This window comes from Perissodus microlepis, chromosome 7, assembly GCF_051167445.1.
Source record: "Perissodus microlepis isolate ML-2025 ecotype Zambia chromosome 7, ASM5116744v1, whole genome shotgun sequence".
Lineage (NCBI taxonomy): Eukaryota > Metazoa > Chordata > Actinopteri > Cichliformes > Cichlidae > Perissodus > Perissodus microlepis.
The window spans coordinates 17,387,700-17,409,638 of record NC_140467.1 but is presented as its reverse complement, the minus strand read 5'-3'; the positions used below and the strand labels follow the sequence as shown (position 1 = coordinate 17,409,638).

Sequence of the window (21,939 nt, the reverse complement as noted above, 5' to 3'; positions counted from 1 at the left end):
TTATTTATTTATTTAGCTTTACATAGAATAAAACTGAATAATTAGATTTTTGTCTTGATCGTCGTTACTTCTTGCTTTCTTAAACATTTAAACATTGACCCTAACCCTGAATTCCATGTAAGCTAAGGCACTGACAAAAATTCCTTTTTTTCTTTTCTTTTTTTTTTTTAAGAGAGATTACAGTAGACATGGGCCAGGATGAGGCGTGGTTGCAATCGAGATGCATGTAATGGATATAAAAGCTTTTCCCATCTCAGGCCACCAGGGGGCTTTATTGCCCCTCTTTCCCCCCCTGTCTCTCGCTCCTTGACAGGTTTCTCCTCTCCCTTCCTCTCTCTGTCTGCACTCCTTCAGCGCACACAGCTCGTTCGCACTGCTGTAGGAGCGTCTGTTGAGCTGCCGAGGCAGAGCAGCTCGCTTTGTCCGTCCTCTGTCAGCCACCTGTGCCGCGGATGATGCGGATGGAGCAGACCCTGTGTTACATGGAATAATTTCAGCATCATTGCTGTGTTTTTCCCTCCCCCTCTTCCGGATTTGCTTCTCTCTCCCGATTTTTTTAAAATTTCGCATCGCCGGGCATCTAAAGTTGTGATGATGCCTCCGCTCAGCATTTGGGATTGGTAACAGCCTCCCGTGCGAGGGTGATACATCATTCACATGTGATTGAAGAACGCTGTCTCTCGGAAGTGGACAAAACATGGACTAATTTTGCTTTTGTTTTTTTATACATTCACCATGAGATTATTACAGCTGTTTCTGATTTCCGGTGTATTTTTCGTCTCCTCAGGTAGGACAAAAGGCTGTCACTGATTTTTAAATGAACCTTTATGTCGCAACATTTTGCTTTTTAACATGAGATCAGCTTCATTAAATGATGTTCTGTTTTGCTTAACTTGTGACCAAACCTTCTCAGAAATAATCAGCACCTAATCTTAACCTGACCTGACACGTCTCCCCCTGAAACAAACATGATATTTTTTTCTAGCATCACAAGACTCTTTTTTTTTTAAATAACAGTGGTTTAAAAAAAATAAAATAAAATGTTTTCTGTTTGTAAATTAGTTATAGGTTTTGGGGTTGACCCTGCCCTGCGCATCAGCGTATTTGATGAACTAACGCTTGGAGAAGGCTTTGATGGAGTTACTCAGGTCCAGGGCTTCCACAGCGAGTCTAGAGCTTTCCACTTCCAAGGTACCATAACACACATTCACTCTGTCTCTGTCTGAAGTTAAAATGTAAAGCAGATGAGATGATGTCCATGCAAAGAACATGTTTTCCTATGATAACTACTCATTTCATTTTGTTTATTTCCTTTGTATGTTTTGTTTACACAACTAGAAAGGCCAACATGATGCTGCCCAGTAATCCACAGATCCTTAGCTGAGATGCCCGTAGATGTCTGATGTTAGATCATCGAATAATGCTGTGCACCAGATTCCTTTATATGATTCTTGTGTTTGTCTGTTCCTGTGTAACAGACTGTAAACTGCAACATACAGTGCATTATCAGTTTTTCCTCTCTATTTGGATTTAGCTGGGGGGGTGGCCTCAGACTACCACCTGCCTGAACAATAGGCATGTTCGGTTTTCATGAAAAAGTGTTGTGTTGAGGGCAGGCGGAGGGGGAGAGATGGGAGGATCATACAAAGAATCATAGAATGACTGAGCTTAATCAGATTAGGCCGAGACAAAAATCCCACAGTCACAGTTGATATATGAAGTGAGTCTGGAGAGTAAATGGGCCCCCTGCAAGAATTCACCCATTTGGTGATCTTCTGGAGTGTGTGAGTTTGAACAGTTTGCGTTGCTAAAAATGTGAATGGGCTGCAGATCATGTTGTCAGCTGCAAGGCAGTGCGTGTAGACTTTCGTGCCATTTAGTAAACGGTAGCATGCAAAACAGAGTTGTCAAAGATGAGGTCGTGCTTGACTTTTTTTTAATGCTTTTTCACTTTTTTAAATTTTTTAAAATTTCTGTCAGTGTTACGTCTTTGTTACTTGATGTCAGACGCTCATTACAATCCAAATGAAACTGTTAACAGCTCCATCACAGGGATGGAGATGTCTATCATAACCCAGGCAAAAGTAGCAAAAGAGGAAATTGCTTTTTGCTCCCAGATCAGTGGCAAAACAAAAGATATGGCGATGTAACACATCTCCACAAGAAGGTTCTCATCACGGATCACGTAATGTACCAAAGTGACGGCATTGTTTTGGGACAGAGAAACACCACAATCATTTGTCGACCCCCCCTCCTCGCTGATATCTTCTAATCTCCCTGCACAACCGCTGAGACAGCGGCACTTCTGCATGGAGCAGCAACTCCAGTATCTTTGTGAAGGCAGGCCATTTGATGTCCTCTGTGTAGAGAACACTCAGAAGTGCTCTACACAGGCGGGTAGCAAAGGGAGAGTTAGAGAGAGAGAAACAAAGACAGTTAGTGAAAGAAGCTACCTGCAGGCTTCTTTCTTTCCACAAAATAAAAGGAGAAAAAGAACAACTATTCTGTGACTGGTACCCCTTTGTCATTGCGCTATCTTATTTTCCTACGATACCTTTTGCTAAGTACATACAGTTATCCAGGCGGAGACAGCAGTGTGTTATTTATGGTAGCTTGCCTCCATCCTTCATTTGGGATGTCTATGTTAAGTCGATGATGCTGGGTGAGGGGGAGGCGGGCAGAGCTGCAACGGCAGAACGGACCTGGGCATCTGCTTGTTTGCAATCAGGAACAGAAAGGAGGAGGCACGTTCTGTAAAAGAGAAAATGAGTGCGGGGGGCTCGAGAGAAAGAAGCTGGGATGGGAAGGAGAAAGAGAGAGAGAGGGAGAGATAGAAATGCAGAGCAGAGCTGTCTGCCAGCTGTTTGATAGACTGTGCTGATTCCACATGTATGGAGGCTTGGCTAGCTGGGATCAGCAGACAGGCCCACAGTGACATTCCGACGCTCATTAGATAGCAGGCAGAACATATCCATGGCTGTCCCCTCCGCTGCTTGCCTGCCTGCCCAAAGGGAAGGCTGTTATCTCTGGGTGCTGGATGGAAGCGGGAGGGAGGGGGTGTAGCTGCTGAGAGCTAAGAGAGAAGTGGAAGAGTGTAATTCACAGTATAGAAATATGTGTATGTCCACGTGCAGATAAGCGGCTGTTGTGTTGTGTGCTGTTAGTTTGCTGTATGCTGTTTCTATGCATCTCTGTCTGTTGAATGTGTTTGTTTTGAAAAAAAAGGAAATAGGAAAGGAATGAGCAGTGGGGGGATTTCTGTTCAGCGAACCCCTGCTGATGCTTTTGAAGGTAGCTGTCAGAGCTACATTGCATGACATTAGGAGAGGTGGACCTCAGGGACGGGCATAATAAAGGCAGAAAAAAAGGCCCCCTCCCTGCCCCAGGCTACGCTCCTCTCGTGCCAAGGTGATACTCAGGCTCGCCACAAAACCATCACATCATTAGCACTTCCCCCACAGTTTTTAATATCTAGACATCCATATATCTATTGGTATACAAGAGCAGGGAGGGGGGACCACACCCAGAAGCACTCCCTTCCCCCAACACACATACACCCACGCTCTCTCCCTCTATGGCTACAAGTGTATGGACCGAACTCATTCAAAGTGCAAACAACACAGTTGCTAGAAGCATTGTTTCAGCTGCAGCACAAGGCTCCCTTGTAATTGTGTTGGTCTGTGTTTATATGAATCCTGCCTGTCTCAGAAGCATGTTTCTGCTCAGGCTGTTTAAACACTGCCAGAGAGGTGTTTCTTTGTATGTTGTGGTGACGATGCCCCTGGCTCCTGTGACACTAAAGTGTAACAGGATGGAAGAGGCTCGTTTGTAATGCCTTGTTAGTGCGCGCGCTTTTTTGTACATCTGTATGAAGCAGGGAGGAAATGTCGGTTTGTTGTCTGGCATTTCTGTGTACGTCACAGATGTGCTTCCATTGCAGAGGCTACACTTACCAGCTGTTAGTAACTATGATGCAGTGGAGTACTGTGCTATAGAAAGATGTAGAGGTTCAGAGGGCAATTCAGTCCTTCAGCGGCAGAGCTCTGGAGAAAGCTTGCGTACAGGAAAGCTGCACTCTGCTGAATCGTTTTGAGCAGGTTCACCGGGTGCTGTTCTGCAAACCTCACACTTAGAGGAAGGACAATAAAGCGAAATGGGAAAGTGGCTTCAGGAAATAATAATGCAATTAACACTGGCAAAAAGTGGTTAGCGTAACACATCATGCTGAACTTCTGCGCGCTTCTTTTTTCTCACTGCAAGTGCTGCGTTTGCTGCTTCTCTTCTTTTATTGAAGTTTCACGATGCAAATAGATTCAATTAAAAGGAAAAAAACCTCCTGAAATAGACAAGAAAATGTTATTTAATGTAGGAAAATGTGCCAAAAGAATCCATAAATAATTAAATAGAAAAATGTGCTAATGGGGTAAAACTAGCATACCAATCTAGCTCTGCAGGAGTCCTTAAAATAACTAAGAATCAACACAACTAATTTGGCATGCAAAATCTACAAAACAGAATGAAATTTGAGGTTTTTAGACCTTAATATGGAGAAAGATCCATTAAAAAAAAAACACTATTATTGGTGTATTGTTAAACTCTCAGTGCTTGCAGAAGCTTTCAGTTAAAATGAATATTCTACAAATCTTTTCTAAGATAATAGAATGGCTGACATCACTCAGATTTCCTTTGTCACACTGTCCATGACAGCTGCATTCACTTTCACTGAGATTGAAGCTTTTTACTCTCATATCAATACAAATATGCAGAGTTCAGCTAGATGCTTAAAACCATTTTACCTTCAATAAAACCGTCTAGTTAATAGCAGAAAATATGAATCCAAACAAAACCATAATCACTAAGCTCTGAGAAACCTTGGGTAAAGTTCCTCAGCCTTTTTTCACACTCTGATGCTGAATAGTTAAAAAGGTTCACTTTCTTTTTTGCTAAACGCATCACTGACACATGTGTAAATTAAAATCAGTTACATGTTAATTTGTTGATCGTATGGACTTCAAAAAAAATCTATATCCAAAGTAATAGAGGAACAGAATCCACATTCCTCCGTGCTCCGTGTGAAAATGCTCTCCAAAGTGAATCTGAAGCTAACATGAAGCTCTTACAGCCTCAGACAAGTCAGTTGGGTTTTCCTGAAGTCAAAGAGTCCTTATTATGAAATTCCTTCTTTGTGGATTCACAGAGTGTTTCCTTGATGAGCCAACATAGAGGGATGGGAAAAGAAAGTGATAATTTGGTACTAAAAGAGATTGAGTGTGGAAAATCCCTAGCTGACTGTCTCACACTGCCGTAGCCTCACATTAAGCTGAAGTTCTGAGTTTCTGTGTGGAACAAAGATTAGCGATTTTATCCTCATCACTCATATTCACTCATATTCAGCATGCAGAAGGCATCGCTTTGTGGCAATATGGGCTGGATTACAGCGACTAGTAACACAGGTTTATTGCATATTGCATACGTGCTGTAAGTGTCCAAGTGGTGTGTATTTTATCTTCAGCGGGTGTGCGTGAAGCTCTGAGGAGATGTAGCCTCTAATTTGTTGTGATCTGGTACGATTGTCAGTGCAGAAACTACACTTTAAGGGTGCAAACTGTGCATGCAACTGCCAAATGGACTCTAAGGTAATATAGTGTAATCCCAGCCTTAAAATATGAATACAGGCATGATTGTATTCAGGTAGGATGAATACAAACCTAACAAGAAGACTATAATATGTACAGAAACTCAAGAAACTCATTCTTTCAAGAATTTTCCAGGACCAAGAGTAATTTTTCTTGAAAGTGTAAGGTAACAAAGGTCTGCTTTATTCTGCCTGAAGCCAATTTTCCCCAAAACATTTTGAAAAATTGTGCAGTGTGGACAATTTTCTATAGCAGGTTTCAGAATAAAACCATTTTTAAGACTCAGGGGCTAATGTTAGACATTAGATGTTAACATAAATGTTAGATGTGAACTTTATTCTTTGCAATCTTTAACACCATAACATTTTGCTCTGCTTAAAAATGAACCAAACAGAATTGTCGGTGAAACTGAAGCGAAAAGCAAAATTTACCTGAGGTCAGAGCTTGCTTTATCCATTCCACCTGCATTTTATATTCATATAAAATAATCCCATTTCCTTCGATATACAGCAGTCGTTGTGTCTTGTGCTGTATTTCAAAGAAAAGTTGTCCAATCTTTGTGTCTTGTGCTGTATTTCAAAGAAAAGTTGTCCAATCTTTCCTGATGACTGACATTATCCACAACTCCCTGTGGTCAGTCATTTTTGCTTGCTGCCTTCTGAGGCAAACCTGATCCTCTGTTCCACACAGGAGCTCCAGTGACCATGGAGGGGGAGATATTTCTATCCCCCCAGGGTTGTTATACAGTTGGGTGGCTGGAAGGCTGTCATTAGCTCTGTGTATGTGTGAATGTCAGACAGGCGGTCACCGAGGAGGCGATCTGAGAATTGGGAAAAAATTGCTGGCCAAGGCACTCCTGGAGGTGCCCTTGGCTCAGTTTAGTATTTGTTCCAGGAGAATGGAGACACAGCAGGGGGGAGATGGTCCGCCGAATGCAGATTGCCTGAGTGTGGCGGAATATCTAGGAGCTGTAACGACCTTTAGGGGGCTGGTCTTTGTATATGTGTCTAGTGTATGTAGAGGTACCTTACCGCACACCTCTGCATCCGTTTCTCTCTCTGTACTGACGCAGTGTTTGTTTAGAGTTGCGCAGGCTAGGCAAAATGTTGGCATTACAGTGTCTGCGTATGTGTTGCTGTCCACACCTGTTCCTCTACGTGCATGCGTTCACAGGCGATTGTGCGTGTGCACTGATAGTAATGAAGGGTTTTGAGTTTGCTTCTGGTGGAGAGTTTATCATTATTCTAATCCTCCAAGAGAGATATTCTCTTGCCTGTCCCTCCCACGCACATCCCTCTACACTCAGGCCAGCAGATAAAATGTCTTGTGTAAAAGTGTGCTGTCATTTTTTTTTTTCCAAACACAAAACATTTCTGTAATATGACAATTTGACAAGTTGGTTTATGGCAGCGTTGGGTCTTCCCTCCTCTGATTGCATCAATGTGTTATTTGGACCCCTCTTGGCTTTCATGCATTCTCTGCAGCTCATGGCTCAGTCCCTCTTAACTGATAGGAACATCGCTTATTTGGAAACTGTTGTTGAAGAGTTGTTGCAAAAGATGTAGGAGGTGTTATTTTGTTCTGGCAATCCACTAGAGACCGGAGAACGAAACTCTTCATTATTCGCATAAAAACGAGGCTGTAATCTTCATACTTAATATCAGCGATGCTGCTTTTAGTAGCAATTTCACTCCGAGAAATTTATAAATCGCTAACCAATGCCTTTTGCGTGGTGGGAAGACAGAAACTCGGCGTCTGTTCACTAGAAAAACTCCCATTCTGTGAGCGCAGGTCAACATGAAAGCAGTGTGTGAGAAAAGGATTGTGGCAAAGCTGGGCGTATCTGGCCTCTCACGCTGTGCTGTGGGGGCACCTGTTCGAAATGCTAAATGCGTTAGCTGATGATTGGTGCGGTTCTGCCAATATTTTTCTATGAGAATAGAGTGTGTGGGTGTGGGTGGGGGTGGATGGGTGAATGGGAGTGCTCGGCTTGTGTACCATGGGTCAGACAAAATAAGACTGTTAGACAGTTAAAGATTAGACATGAAGCTGAGGGATGGAAATCGTGGCCTGAGTATAACTAATAAAGCAGAATGTACCCAGGAGATAAGATTAGGCTGTAGCCCTAAGCTGCGCTTCCGAGGGATGCTATTGAGCCTGAGGCTTTTGGAGATCTTTAGTCAGCTGATAAAACTCTGTGTGTCTCAAAAGCAGCTTCTTCACTATCAGCTGCTCCTTATAGCCTGTAAACATCGACAACAGATGACGTGAGATGTGTTATTGCACCGAAAATACGCTGATTAGAATTTTATGCACCGTGTCATCATTTTCAAGCTATTTTGTGTCGGTAACTCACATCAGAGTGGTCATTAGGAGCAGGTGGCTGCCCCATCCAGGCACTTGCCAATATATAATTGACCAAAGGCCCCCCTCAGCAGGGCCTTATAGATTTGGCACACGGGAAAGTTGTCCTACTCATCGCAGCACAAACTCATCTACTCATTTTTCACGTATATGTTTAAAGGAATGCAGAGATGCTCCTAATACATATGCTAACTTAATCTTTGCCGGATTGAATTCATTCAGTGTAGACAGATTTTTCCGCTCCATGCCAATGTAGCCTCTACTCGACAAGCCCTTAAAGACCCATATAAAGATGCCCCTTCTCTTAAAGTAATAAGATGGGTGATGAGAGTTGTCCACATATAGCCAATGGCTCATAGTTGCCAAGTTGTAGAGCAGACAAGTAGTAGAGGTTCCTTGATCCTTACCATCCCCCCTGCCTCATCAACCCTGGGCCCCGCCCTGACAAATGCTCCTGCTGTGCTTATTTTGCTTTATTGAGATGTCATTTTTACTTTCTGTTCAACTCTTGGCATGGCAGTAGATTGACCGGTGCATAATATCAAAGACTATAAATGTCACAATCTGGTAGTAGGAACTCAAGCGCAGAGCGGTTAGATGTCTCCAAAAACAGTTTATTTACAGCACTAGTGCACGATATATACAGTGAAGGGAAATCCAAACTCCAGGGAATCACGGGGAAGCTCTCTCACACTCGCTCACGTCTTCTTGACCAAACTCACACACGTTCACACGGCAGGGAGGTCACAGGTCCGGGGAGGAAAGTCTCTGTAGCAGAAGAAAGGGAAGTCACTCACAAAGCACAGGTTCACAGGAGCTGGGAGAATCACTAACGTCTGTAGTACAATCATCCAGCGACGAGAGGATCTGTGTTCCAGCCTCAAATAGTGCTCCTAGGTGATGACAGCTGATTGTTGTCAGGTGTGTGGGCCAAGGGCGGGAGCCCACAGTGAGCTCCGCCCAGGCAGAGAGAGAGAGAGAGAAAACCCAACAACACATGTAGCCTTGTGGGGCCGGCCGGGCAGGCACGGAGACCATAACAATAAATATATGACTTTTCTTAATAAAAGCAATTAAATCTGACTACAGATTAAATTACCATTTAATAATTTGATGAAAACAAACTCATTCTGAGATTATTGTCAGCAGTGCCATTTGGAATTGGTTACTAAGTAGGATCTGTTGATAGCAGCAGATTATTGCTCAGCAGAACCCCTGTTGCAGTCATTGGGCCATCTGTCCCACCCCAGCCAATGTCACTGGGATGATACTCCACTGGTGATGCAAAATGCATGAATCCCTGCCCTGTGCATTTCCTTTGGTCAGAGACAAATCTAGTGTACGCTTTTGTTTAAAGAGAAATGACTCAAAATATGCACCTAATGGGCTTAAAAGCCTGCATCAGAAGAAAAAAAAAAAGCTAATGCTTGCACTATAAGTGTACACTGCAAGTACCACAACTGAATCGAAACAGGCCTTTTTTTAAAGCATGCTGTCATTGTGTCTTATGTAAGTGATGAGTATGCGTATTCAGTCTTCATCACAGCGTTGCCTGAAGTTTCACATTGCATTGTGTTAATTGGCTACTCCCACCAGCTGGAAGTAATGCTAATACACTGAGGAAAAGCCACCATGCTAGCTTCCTGGAGCGCTTAAGTGTGCCAGGGCATCGTGCATGCATCCCGTAGCTGGAAGTGAGCTCTTTGATGTGATTGCTTCTGAGAAACGTCATCTTTTATTGATGCTTCCATTAAAGTAACATAGACGTCTGTGTAGACTTGGTGGGGAGGGAAAGGGGGCACGCTGGTGGAACAGGAGTTTACCAGCTAACTACACACAGAAAATACCCTCCCATCCACACCAGCACCCATATTACTTATTTTTCCTCTAGTCCTCAGCTTAATACGGCTATTCCAATACTACACCTAGGAGTAAGTAACTTGACCTGATTTTTAAGCCTGCACCGGTGAGAGAAATCATTATCCCCTTTGGCAAATGATGACAGATGATGAATAATGTTGATATTTTTTAGCAAGAGCACTTGTTATTTTCTAAGATATATTAGCAGCAGTTAAGTTATAGTAAACATTAGGGTTGAGCAGTTTTCTCCATAGTCTAATTATCTTATGCCAATAACCAATACCATAGCTGCCATGCAGCCATTAAGATCGAGGTATCTGCTGTACATTGTGCATAGTATGTGATGTGGTCCAGACATACAGCTGCACTGTAGCTGCTGGTCAGAGAGACAAAGACAGAGAAGAGGTTATGCCCCATTTCCAGCATAAAGAGAAAGAACCAGCTGGAGAGAGACGTTCACACACAGCCATAAATGATTTACACTTAAAAGTTTGCTTTAGGATTATAGTTCTTTTTATCATAGCTCTGCTAACTTGATCAGTCTGTTTGATGCATAAAGGTGGCTCACCTATCTCTTCCTGCTCTGGCTGTGCTCACCTCACACACAGCAGGGTCTTTTACCAGAAACTCACACAACACCTGGTGACATAAATAAGGTTAAAGACATGAGATAAACTAGCATCTCTGCAAACTCACGGCTACATTAAGCTCCAATTTTAGAAATAGAAATGTTCCTCTTCTGTTTTCGCTTATTTTGAGATGAGAGTGGTTCACAACGGTAATTTGAAAGAGAGCAAATGTGGGAACGTGAACTTGTGTGTTCACACAGGAAAACAAGTCAAAAGGAAAAAAAAAGAACACCTTGATTGGCAAGCTGTTGTCACGCACTCTGACTGTTGTTTATCGTCATCCACTGATACAGCCTTAGTGTTGTAGGTGGGTGTAAAGGCCAGAACAACAAGGGCCAAATCATTATGGTAGATGACTAGGTTAGAGCAACTCCAAAATGACAGGGCTTGTGCTGCGTCTTTGACTAGAAGCGGTGAATAGCTGTCGAAGACAGTTTAAAAAATGGATGTAGCTACCGCGACATCACCCGCTGTTTTCTGAAGTCCCATTTTGAAGACTTGATGAGATGAGTGTTTCTGACAAAACACAGGATGTGCGGGATCAACTTTGATGTAATTCACAGCTCTTTGAAGATGCTGGAGCTAAAAAATGTTTGTATCAGATACCACAGAGCATTCTCAGGTCTCTTTGTGTTTATGTGGGTCAATTATCCTACAATACAAAGGACAAACAGCATATTAGACAGAGGTGGTCATCACTGTCCAGCTGGTACAGTATTTGGCAGCAAAGGGTTGTTGCCTATTATTTTTTGCAGGCGGACAACTTCAGAAGTTTTGCTTGAGGTGAGATTTACAGCAGCTGGCCTTTATTAGGAAGTCATGAGTTTACAATAAACTATATATATGAAAAATTCTTGGACCAAAAACAGTACTCAAGCCGTTTTCCAAATGAATGCAGTAAATGTCAAAGGTTTTATTTGGGAAAAAAAGTATTTGACTTGCAGCTTAATAAAGCTTTTAAGCTTGGCACTTTTTTGTTGTTCTTTAGCATTTTGCTCTCACTTTAAGAAATAAACTGTAATTTGTGCTAGTAAGTATGCTCTGAATGTTTAGTGCTGATTTTTATTTCATGAATTTAAATTTATCAGGCTTGTCTTATGTCACTACATGAAATATTTATAAAATCCCAGCAGAATGTTGTCTAGTTTTCTACAATACAGCAGATTCACTAGAGCACATTTTACTCATAACTTTCACATCAACTAATTTGTTATTCTTACTAAATTGTTAATATTATATATCAATAGTGGCAATAGAGTTAACAACAAAAGGAAAAGGAAAAGTTGTGTCGATTCACTGCTTCAACCAGAACTTCTGTTTTTCATACATCGTTAAAGGAGCTGAAAAAGAATAGATAACTCATTTCATTTTTATTTATATAGCACCAAAGCACAACAGCGGTCACCTCAAGGCATTGTAATTTAAAGACGAAGATCAGATTACCCCATTACAAGCAAGCAACTCCCTTTTTAATGAGAAGATTCCTCATGTTTCTTCCATCTGTGGTGACTGGTTTGGGAGAGAAGGGAAGAGAGAGACATAACAGGAAACAAAGTATGGAAGAAAGCCAGTAATTAATAATAATTAATGATTAAATGCAAAGTACGTAAGTAAGTAAGCACAAAGAGTGAAACGCAGTGAGTGAAAAAGAAAAACTTATGGGAAACCCCAGGAAAGACTCAGGGTCTCCTGATCCAGCTCTAGCTAAAGACACATTGTTAGTTCTGGAGTTTATTTTCCCAGTGGTGATGTTTTGGTCAGATAAATAGACAGTCTTTCTGAGGACGTACTTATTGATGGTATTAATAATTTCTTCTAATCCCTGTCTTTAATCCAGGGTCCTCCAGGGAAGTAAAAGCTCCCGTGGAGGTCTCAGAGCAAATGGTCCAGAAGCTAAGAGGCAAGAATGAGTTTACTGTGTTGGTGACCCTCAAACAGGATCACCTGAACTCTGGGGTGATCCTCTCCATCCATCATTCTGAACACAGGTAAGATCACTTCTCGTTTCACCACGTGTGTAAAACGGCTTTTGTCGTACACAGGTAAAGTGGAGCATTAGCTCATTTTGGATATATTTGCAGATACATGAATGGAATACACTAAATAAAATACATTTTAAGAAAGTTCAGTGATGCATGTGTATCACTGGGAAACTAAAGTATAGCTCTTTTAGTACAGTGAAGCCTGTCAGAATAAATCTCCCTGCCCAATGATTCCAGTTGTGCTCTAAATTTAGTAACTCTCTGTTCTGTCATATGAGCAGACTGGATATTTGTATTTGATAAGCATTTAGATGTTTTACACACTAGTCAAATAAACAAAGAAAATCACCCTGTATGCCAGAGTATTATTCACAGTCCATCAACGATGCAAGCGTCGAGTCTGTAATTGTGAATCGAAAACTGATGAGACACTATCTGCAGTTAGCATGCTAATGTTTTCCATTACTTTGTGGTAGCTGAGCCGTTGGATGATCAGAACAGCAATCTAAATTCCACATAATGCGTTGATTGAACAGTCTGTACATTAAAATCGGTCCTGAGAAGAGAGCTCACAGGGATGTTAATGACTTTCTCCCACTGATGATTAGCCTTCCCAGCCATTCATATGCAACAAAGCAGCACTACATGGTTTCATTTAAAACATGGCAGAAATAATTCAGCATCCAAAGTGTTAGCTAGTGTGTTTATGGAGTCAAGATGAATGTGCATGCATGGCTAGGGGAGAGTAAATCTATTAGATGTGGTTTGCAGATAAATCAATTCCATTGCTACACTGTCTATTTTTCTTTTGAATAATGTTTCTTGAAAATGACTCTTGTTCAAATAAGTCTGTCTTTAAAACGCTGAGGTGATGAGTGTGTGTCGGCAGCTCTTTCCATTAGTGTCACTGTGCTGGGTGAATCTCGGTGGTGTGGAGAAGAGGATTCTCCTGGAATACTAATGCTCTAACGTAAAGAGTTGAATCGCTGCATGCGGGCCATTGCTGTGTGCTGCTGATGTTGCATTAGACAGCAATACAGCGCCCCTATGTTTAGCCTTTAATGTGATCAAATTCTTAATAGAGGAGTTCAGACAGTTTTGCATTTCTTTGTGCGACAAATACATTTTTTTAAGCAACACGACTTTGTAACACTGTAAGACGCAGGAAGGTGTCACAGAACTTACCATGGTTTTTACTTAAGTTGCTGGAACTTTTGTGTTGCAGGTTCCTGGAGCTCGAGAGCAGCGGCCAACGGAGTGAAGTACGCCTTCATTATCGCACCAAAGGGCAGCAGGATCACACGGAGGTGTTCCCTTACAGCCTGGCTGACGACCAGTGGCACAAGGTCTCTGTCGCCGTCAGCGCATCTCACGTCATACTACACGTGGACTGTAACAGGTAAGATCCTGGATTGAGGGTCTTCGCTTTCAAAAGGAAAAATACAGATTTAAATGTCGCTTGTGTATCAGCTTCAAACTTTGCATGTACTAATCTCATGCAACATACCGCGCAAGGACCTTCATTATCTGAATGACCTGATCTGCCATAATATAATTAATTCACATAAAATCTGTTTTCTGAGTTTCTGCAATGAGTTGCATTTGTAAGCCTCCAACTCACACGGCAATAGATACTGCTATGTTAAATCATGTAAAAATTATTGCAATGACTCCAGGCTTAGAGAGATACCGATTTTAAATTTGGGGAAAAAAGGGATTTCTCATACTGAATTAGCATGTGGTGCTTTAATTTAAATAGGACTTTAAATTACTTTAAACTAAGTGATCAAATCTATTCTGGATCATCTTTCAGGGGTTTTTTGTCTGTGTCTTTGCATGGAAAAATACAATGTGTAATATCTCTCCAAAAGCAGAAACTCACTGAAAGACAATAGTGAAACCAAAACCTGTTAGGTAACAATACGGCGCTGTAAACTACGGTTTGTGTTTTTAGGCCATGACGTGCTGCGTTGTGTATGGACCGTGTTCACTTGCGGACTCTGGCATGCACGTATCGACATCGGCCATATGTGTCATGGGTCCGGCGCAGGTTGAACTCACCTTGAGGAAACCGGCGTTTTTACATGCCTCTGCTGCTCACTATGACATGGGAGTCACTGTTTGCGTGTGATGATCCTTCTTGGCACGATAAGAGAACAGACGGCAACACCATGTGCATCCAAGAAAGCATGTGGCTATCTATACCCTGCATAGGGAAAGAGTTAACAGAAGGATTTAAAAGGGCAGGACCTGCAGTGTGGGTGGGGGGGCATCTTTTCATCACATGAGCCAAACAGGTAGCATAACTGACTTTTTTGTGATTTTAGCCGTTGACCAATTTATGATCATGTTTTTTCAGGATCTATGAGCGGGTGGTGGAACCTCCCTACATGGACATACCCGAGGATACTTCCTTTTGGCTCGGACAAAGAAACGCTGCTCATGGCTTCTTCAAGGTTAATGCTGCAATAAAAACCTCTTTTCCAGAATATATGCATGCTGATGCCTCTCCTGATCTGTCATTACTAAGCCATAAATGATTCAGAATAGCACAAACAAGTAATTCATTTCAGCTGCGGCACCATCTTTTCACCCCGTACTCAGTCTTGGTTTATACTGTATCCTTTCCCTCTTTGTTTGGCTTGTTTGTTTTTATTTATTATAGCTGTTGGATTTAATTGCATGCATTTCTCAAGGCTTACCATTTTAATTTGAGGGCTGCTCTGCCTACCCTAGGAATTGACATTTTTTTGTCACTGTTTGTTCCCTATGCCTTAGTCTGCAGCTAAGCCCAGTGCAATTATCTCAGCAACCCCCACTGTGCTTATTTGGGAGAAATCATTAAATAGCCTCTGGACTATGCTCATTAAGCTTAGTCTATAGTATTGTTTTTCAGACAGAGAGACTTATATCGCCTCTTTCAGACTAGACCGCACTCCCGAATTTCCCACCTGGGGAGACTTGCTGGGGCAAAATGTCAGCTTACTAGCAATTTTAACTACTTTAATCAATCTGCTGGTGACTAGGTCTGTGTTTGATGGTGCAGTGATGGCTGTGTGTATGTGTACCTGTTAATGCTTTATACACTGTGTCCTGGCATTTGAATTTCCTCTGTGTTAATTGGTTGATGAAAGAAGCTCTGGAGGTCACCCACTAATCTTGTCACACAGCAGCATCTTTCCTCGCCACTCTGTGAATCCTTGATTAGTTGCTGGGAAGACATCTCCTTTTTTTCTTTTTCTTTTGTCTTTTTTAAACACTACTTCATTAGGACACATGCACGCCCACACACATAGAGAAATGGTCAATATCTGTATGTGTTAGCTAAAAATGAGAAAATCACAGCCTTAGCGGTAATAGTTAAGACTTTAGACAGAGCACATGCACTGTTGCTTCTTTACTCAAGAAGTTTGTTTGTTTGTTTTTTTTACATTCAGACACTATACATAACTAAATGTCTTATCTAGTAACTGAAGTTATGAATTCTATCAAGTCAGAATTTTTCAGTAGTTCACTTTTTTCTTGGCCTGGTAGGGTATCTAATTTTTGCAGATCAAAAACTGGATTAATTTTTTCTATGTGTTAATATTAAGTATTTTCTCACTGCCCATTAAAAAAATCCCTCTTTACTTTCTAAAATATTGTTGGGCACATTTATTAAATAATAGCTCCTTTCTTTCACACAAACACAACAATATTCAACCACTAAAAATTTCTTATTCAGGGATGCAAGAAAATAACTGCAATTTGGCATCTTAGTTTAAACAAAACAATAATGTGCAAGTAATATGCAATACACATTATAACACAGTTTCTATTTATAGTTTGTAGCAGTTGTATTTTGCAGAATTTATACTGTGCCGGTAAGTAAATAGTGTTATTTCAAATTTGATCGACACAGCTCCTATCTTCTGCCATTTCTGCACGTTACCGTGAAAAATCAGCAAATAATTTCCCCAGGATTTTAAATTCATGGTTGGTAAATTGAAGTGGCGAGACAATTTAAAAAAACAATTTCTCCTAAGTTGCACTGTTCCACTTCTGTAAAGGTAATAAATGCACTCATGGAGTGAAATGGACCTGGTTACTATGGCAACAGAGTGTCTGAACACAGGTATGTGTTTGGGATTCGGACGTAGGACAATCTGGACTTGTGAAATGATTGAATCTCTATCTCCTGTTTATGCTTATCAGAGGAGATTGGAAAAAAAAATCCACGTTCCAGCTAAATTGGCCACATAATTAACCTCCTGTAGGTTTGCAGATATGAGATGATTGATCAGAGCGACAGTCTGGGACGCATATTATCCAACAATCACCCAACAACCTGTCTGTCATACTTCACAGTGAAAAACACAATTCTACCTGTTTATTTTTGTGAGGATACATATGCTTGGGTCCCACATTATCTCAAATATTAATTACTTAGACAACTTGGAGAAATATTACCACCCTACCCCACACTCCCAACTCTCAAAGTCCTCATCTATTTACTACACCTGCTTGATGTTTCTTCTATATTTTTCTTCTTTTTAGCATGAGGTGTTACTCCCTATGATCAAAAGGTTGTTATGTCTGTGTATGTAGGGAGTGATGCAGGACGTGGAGATCCTGGTGATGCCACAGGGTTACATCTCACAGTGTCCAGACCTTAACAGAAGTGAGTGCAGTAATCCCATTACTGTTGATTCTGAATAACCCTCAAACTTAGTTTACACCGATTTTAACTTATTTACCTGCAACCCCACTTTTAGATTACAGTATAGATAAAACGTACATTTTGTATTTATTTGATATCATTATTTATTATTAGTAGTATTTTTAAATCCTGAGTAGCGCTAAGGAGTTTGTGTTGTGGGGTGTTTTGCAGTTAGTCAATCAGCAAAAAGTGGGTTTTTCTTGTGTGATCGTTATCCTCATTGTTGCCACGATTTTGATGATGGTTCAGTTTTATTTAGTTTTGCGAGGACAAAGAAACCAGCTGTTTATATCAGTGCAAAAAGCTGTGAAATTTTATCTGAGCAAATATGCCAGATGAAATAAACTGTATCAGGCATATTTCAGAAATCGGTTTCGCATTACTTTTAAGTGGCAATCTGTGAGACTATTTGATTTAGAAATGTTCTGATGCAATATTTTTTTCCCCATTCAATCACTGGTTGTACAGTGAAATGTTTTTATTGTGCGCTATGATGATGTGTTTTCACTAGGAACCTTTTTTATATTCCAGGTGGCTGTTTTACCTATCTCATTGTTAGAGTTTCTGCAGACAAACACTATTTTTGCAGAGAGTGAAAACCACACACCCACACCTCATGGTTTAAAATGATTTTTCACATGGATTATATGCTCCTGTCCCTCAAAAAGTTTGCTTAATGCGTTTTCCAGTAAATTACACCCTTTTACAGAGGGGACATTTTTTGTAATATAAAATAACAAGTGAAATTTCCGCCTTCAAAGAAAAACATATTAGCAAGTATTATTAATGTTATTATTAATTATTAACTATTACTGTTAAACTACTGAACTGTTTCTACTATTAAAAGTGTTTAAAAACTGTTATATGGTTAGACAGGTTTTTATCTGCTATAGTTATGATGCAGTTAACATAGATTTTTAGAAATGATGACCACGTTATTGCACGTACCTAAGTTACTTTGTATTGTTCCTTGTATGTCAGCATGTCCAACCTGCAATGATTTCCATGGACTAGTGCAGAAAATCATGGAGCTACAGGATATACTTGCAAAAACATCCAGCAAGGTAATGTAATGTGTGTGTTATTTGTGCTGATTTGACATTTAATCCAAAACAGAGAGAGGAACGGTAATTGCTCCTTTGAATTAAATGAGTAAAATATATCCCCTTGTCAGTACGGTTCTGTTATTAACATGCATTGCAACAGGCATTCAGAGCCGTATTAACATTTGGCTCTGCCTATTAATGAACTCTTTTCTCTTCTGATGGAGAGACTGAGAGTGTATGAGGTGTTAATAGTATCTCATGAATGAGTTTTGTGATGCTGCTGGTTTGCTTTTGAAGCTTCTGTTTTCATGTGAATATAGACATAGAATGAGGCTGACTCATGTCTTCTTTTCTACTTGGTTTTTGTCTTTCGGGTGTGTTGGGGGGGGGGGGGGGGGGGGGGGGGGTGTTGGTGGTGCAGCTGTCCAGGGCGGAGGAGAAGATGAATGGGCTGGATGGCTGCTATTGTGAGAGAACCTGCAGCGTCAAGGGGGTCGTCTACAGGGAGGATGAAAGCTGGACAGATGGCTGCAGGAATTGCACATGCACGGTGGGGCTTCTCACAAGGGTGCTCGACTGCTTCTGCGTGCATGCTAGTGTGTGTGTGTGTGTGTCTGACCATTAAAAGGAAAGGGGACATTCGGTTTTGTGATTGTGTGCATTGAACATACTGGGTCTGAAATTATGTCTCGCTATGTGTGATTATATGTTTGCAGGCATGTGAGCGGGTCATAAACAAATATACGTGTGAGTGTGCGGGCCAATATGAATGTGTGCGGGCATTTGTATAAATGGGATATGCATTTGTGTCTGACAACATGCATTTTTAATCATGCATTGTTGTATTTATTGTATCGTGTGCATGCCTCAGTTGGTGTGCGACTGTGTATGCGAGCGTCTGTGTGTACACATACATTCTCTGCTCTTATTGTAAGCTGCCTTTTTGTCTTGAACCCCTGTTGATCAAGTGTGTGAAGATAGGGGTTTGGGTGAGGTAGAGGTGCAAAGTGCAGGGGCACCGTTGTTGACAGCTTGTAGTATCATTATTTTCATGCACTAGCTTGAGGGTTGCCCTAGTTACCCAAGAAAAGATACTGTATTAAAAACCTCCACAGTACTCAGGATTACACGCATCAACAGCAGTGCTTAATAATACGCTATTCTCTCAAGGGTCTACTTTGTGCTGCACAAAGTGTGAATAATTGCCAAAAGAAGAATTATAAGCGGCTGGAGATCTTGTGCTTGTACTACATCGGCAAACAGATTTCACTGCCTTTCAGTCTACTCAGCTTCGGAACATGAAACTCATTCACTGCGACTGAACTGCTCCAACCAGCCAATGAGATGACTTTGCGCACCACTGCCCAACATGCAAAAGATAGGAAATCACATATCTCTCAGTGCACCGCACCTAATTGCACTTGACAGATGATAATTATCATCAGGGATTTGTTCTACCCACTCATCCAATGAAATCGCTTCATTCGTCGGGAAAGATGTTTTGCCACTCCTGGGCTGCAATTAAGGCATTAAATGGGATATGTTCTTACCTTATGTGTGGTAATTAGCTTTGACCTTTAAAATTCAAAGGTCATGCATTAAGATGTTATCAATTATGTGGATCAGGTTCATAAATGTTGCTGTCACAGAGCTTTCATCCGTGGAAACTATGTTAATTACAGTAACAGCCGGAGAAAAGGAGATAGTATTTAAATATGTTAGATATACAGATTACTGTAGAAATCTTCAGTTTAGTGGATTCGCAGCACAGTATTCATAGTCCTCGGCTTGGCCAGAACCCTCTGAATATTTAGAAGATGCAACATAGGATTTGGGGGGTTGAGTAAGCTGCAAACATCTGTGCATCCTGTGATTTATAATGTATTTATAATGGCATAATTATAGTCTAAAATGCATTAATTTCAATAGCAGCCTTGCATGCATTTAGCCTATGCCAATTATACAAATGGGGTGAACAATATAATAGAAACATCAACATAATGTAGTAGTTCATCATTACCAAAAAATCAACAAATACTAGCTTCATAAAAATATAATTTATTGATGGACCACTGTGTTTAGCTTCAATTGTGTGTTGGACAGTAAGGATTTAAAAATGGCTGACAGAAATTCCAATGTATGTTTGAAGTTCAGAAACAATGTTATTAGCCAATATCAGCCGTTGATATTAGCTGTTTCATCATCATTTATAAAAGCCAGTACATAAATTAAAAAGGAAAACATGTAAGAAACACCCTTCAACTATGTTATGAGTGTCGACACTGCATAGATTGCCCACCAGAGGGCGCTGTGTAACTTTCCTGCAGTACCCCACCAATTACCACCAGCCAGTACTGCCAGGAGTTCTCGAGTATTCCAAGTAAAGATTATATTTAATTAGCATCGTTATATTATGTTAATGAGGACAATTATTGGGGAAATCTATTTGCGTTTGAAAGAAAAAAAATATTGGCCGACATATCAGATTTTTAAATCACCAAATATCAGTGTGGGTATCGGTAAAACCCGATATTAGTTGTTTTCCAGTTTTTCCAGTCTTATTTTTTAATGTTAAATCCTAATTATTATATATCTTGTTCAAAATGCAGTATTTGCCCAATTTAGGTGATTATTTTCAAAAAAGAAAATCAATATAAATATAGTCAGATTTTTAGAATTGTTGATACTGAAGTAATATGTATCAGTTCAAGCACCAAACGCCCAGTGTCACTTGAGTTCTACTAGTCACTCTTTAAACTAAGTGTTGTGTTTCTCTCTACCAGAATGGCACGGTGCAATGTGAGGCCATCTCCTGCCCTCCCCCTCAGTGCCCGGCGGGCACAGCGCCTGCCTACGTAAAGGGTGCCTGCTGCAAGGAGTGCCAGCGTGAGTGAAGTACCCTTAACCTCAGCACCCTCCTACACTCATACAATCATGGACACAATTGCGCACAAACGCGCACACATAACAGCAAAACAACCTCCATCACCAGATTTAGAGCACATATAACGCCTCCACAAGGGCTGCCTGACAATTGACCAGGGCTCTGCTGTGTTGCTAAGCTACCTCCTAACATGTCTCTTGAGATGAGTCCATCCTTTTTGCATATACATGGACCAATCAATTATTCACTAGCCGGCTTTCAAAACACAGATGGCCACCAGTCACACAGACATGAGCCAGTAAATCTGGGATCGCTGCATGTGATGTAAACTAGTTCCTATTTATGGCATGGCATGTTGAGGCTGTGAGAAAAGTGAAGAGGAAGGGAATGTTAAGGGTCTAAAATGATGCTCATAATCACACTGGCAATAGTGTCTCCATAAATGTCCATTTATTAACTTTTGAACACTGATATGTTCTAGCTGGATAAATAATTCCATTTCATCACATTGCTACATAGAGGGTCTGTTTTTTTTTCTTTTTTCCGAAAGACTTTGAGCTAAGCAATGAACTCTTATTAGCCTCTTCACCGCAGCACTCTGCATCTCATATTCTCTCAATTCCCCTCTCAATAAAAATGGATTTCAGTGGGTATTATCGTATTATCTTTTTTTTTTTGCATTCTGCTGATAGTATCCCAAATGAAACTTTAACAGATGTGATATATTTTCTTTTGAGAGGCAAAAAGAACTGGCAACTTATAGAACACAATCTCGCACATGCATTAAGCAAAGGAATTTATTACCGTACGTCTGAGTGTTTTCAATAACTGGTGTTCTC

The 21,939-nt window shown here is 40.9% G+C and overlaps 1 protein-coding gene across 1 annotated transcript in view; it reads left to right on the top strand.

The window, feature by feature from the left end:
• Positions 1-320: 320 nt before the first annotated feature.
• The window catches only part of nell2a (neural EGFL like 2a), an 83,405-nt gene continuing 61,786 nt past the window's right edge, over positions 321-21,939 (top strand). The window contains exons 1-9 of the mRNA XM_084933902.1: positions 321-787; positions 1,063-1,191; positions 12,327-12,477; positions 13,697-13,870; positions 14,831-14,927; positions 17,059-17,131; positions 18,152-18,234; positions 18,638-18,766; positions 21,000-21,102. Of these exons, the coding sequence (XP_084790028.1) occupies positions 736-787; positions 1,063-1,191; positions 12,327-12,477; positions 13,697-13,870; positions 14,831-14,927; positions 17,059-17,131; positions 18,152-18,234; positions 18,638-18,766; positions 21,000-21,102 (991 nt within the window). The 5' untranslated portion in view covers positions 321-735. The remainder of the gene's footprint in view (positions 788-1,062; positions 1,192-12,326; positions 12,478-13,696; positions 13,871-14,830; positions 14,928-17,058; positions 17,132-18,151; positions 18,235-18,637; positions 18,767-20,999; positions 21,103-21,939) is intronic.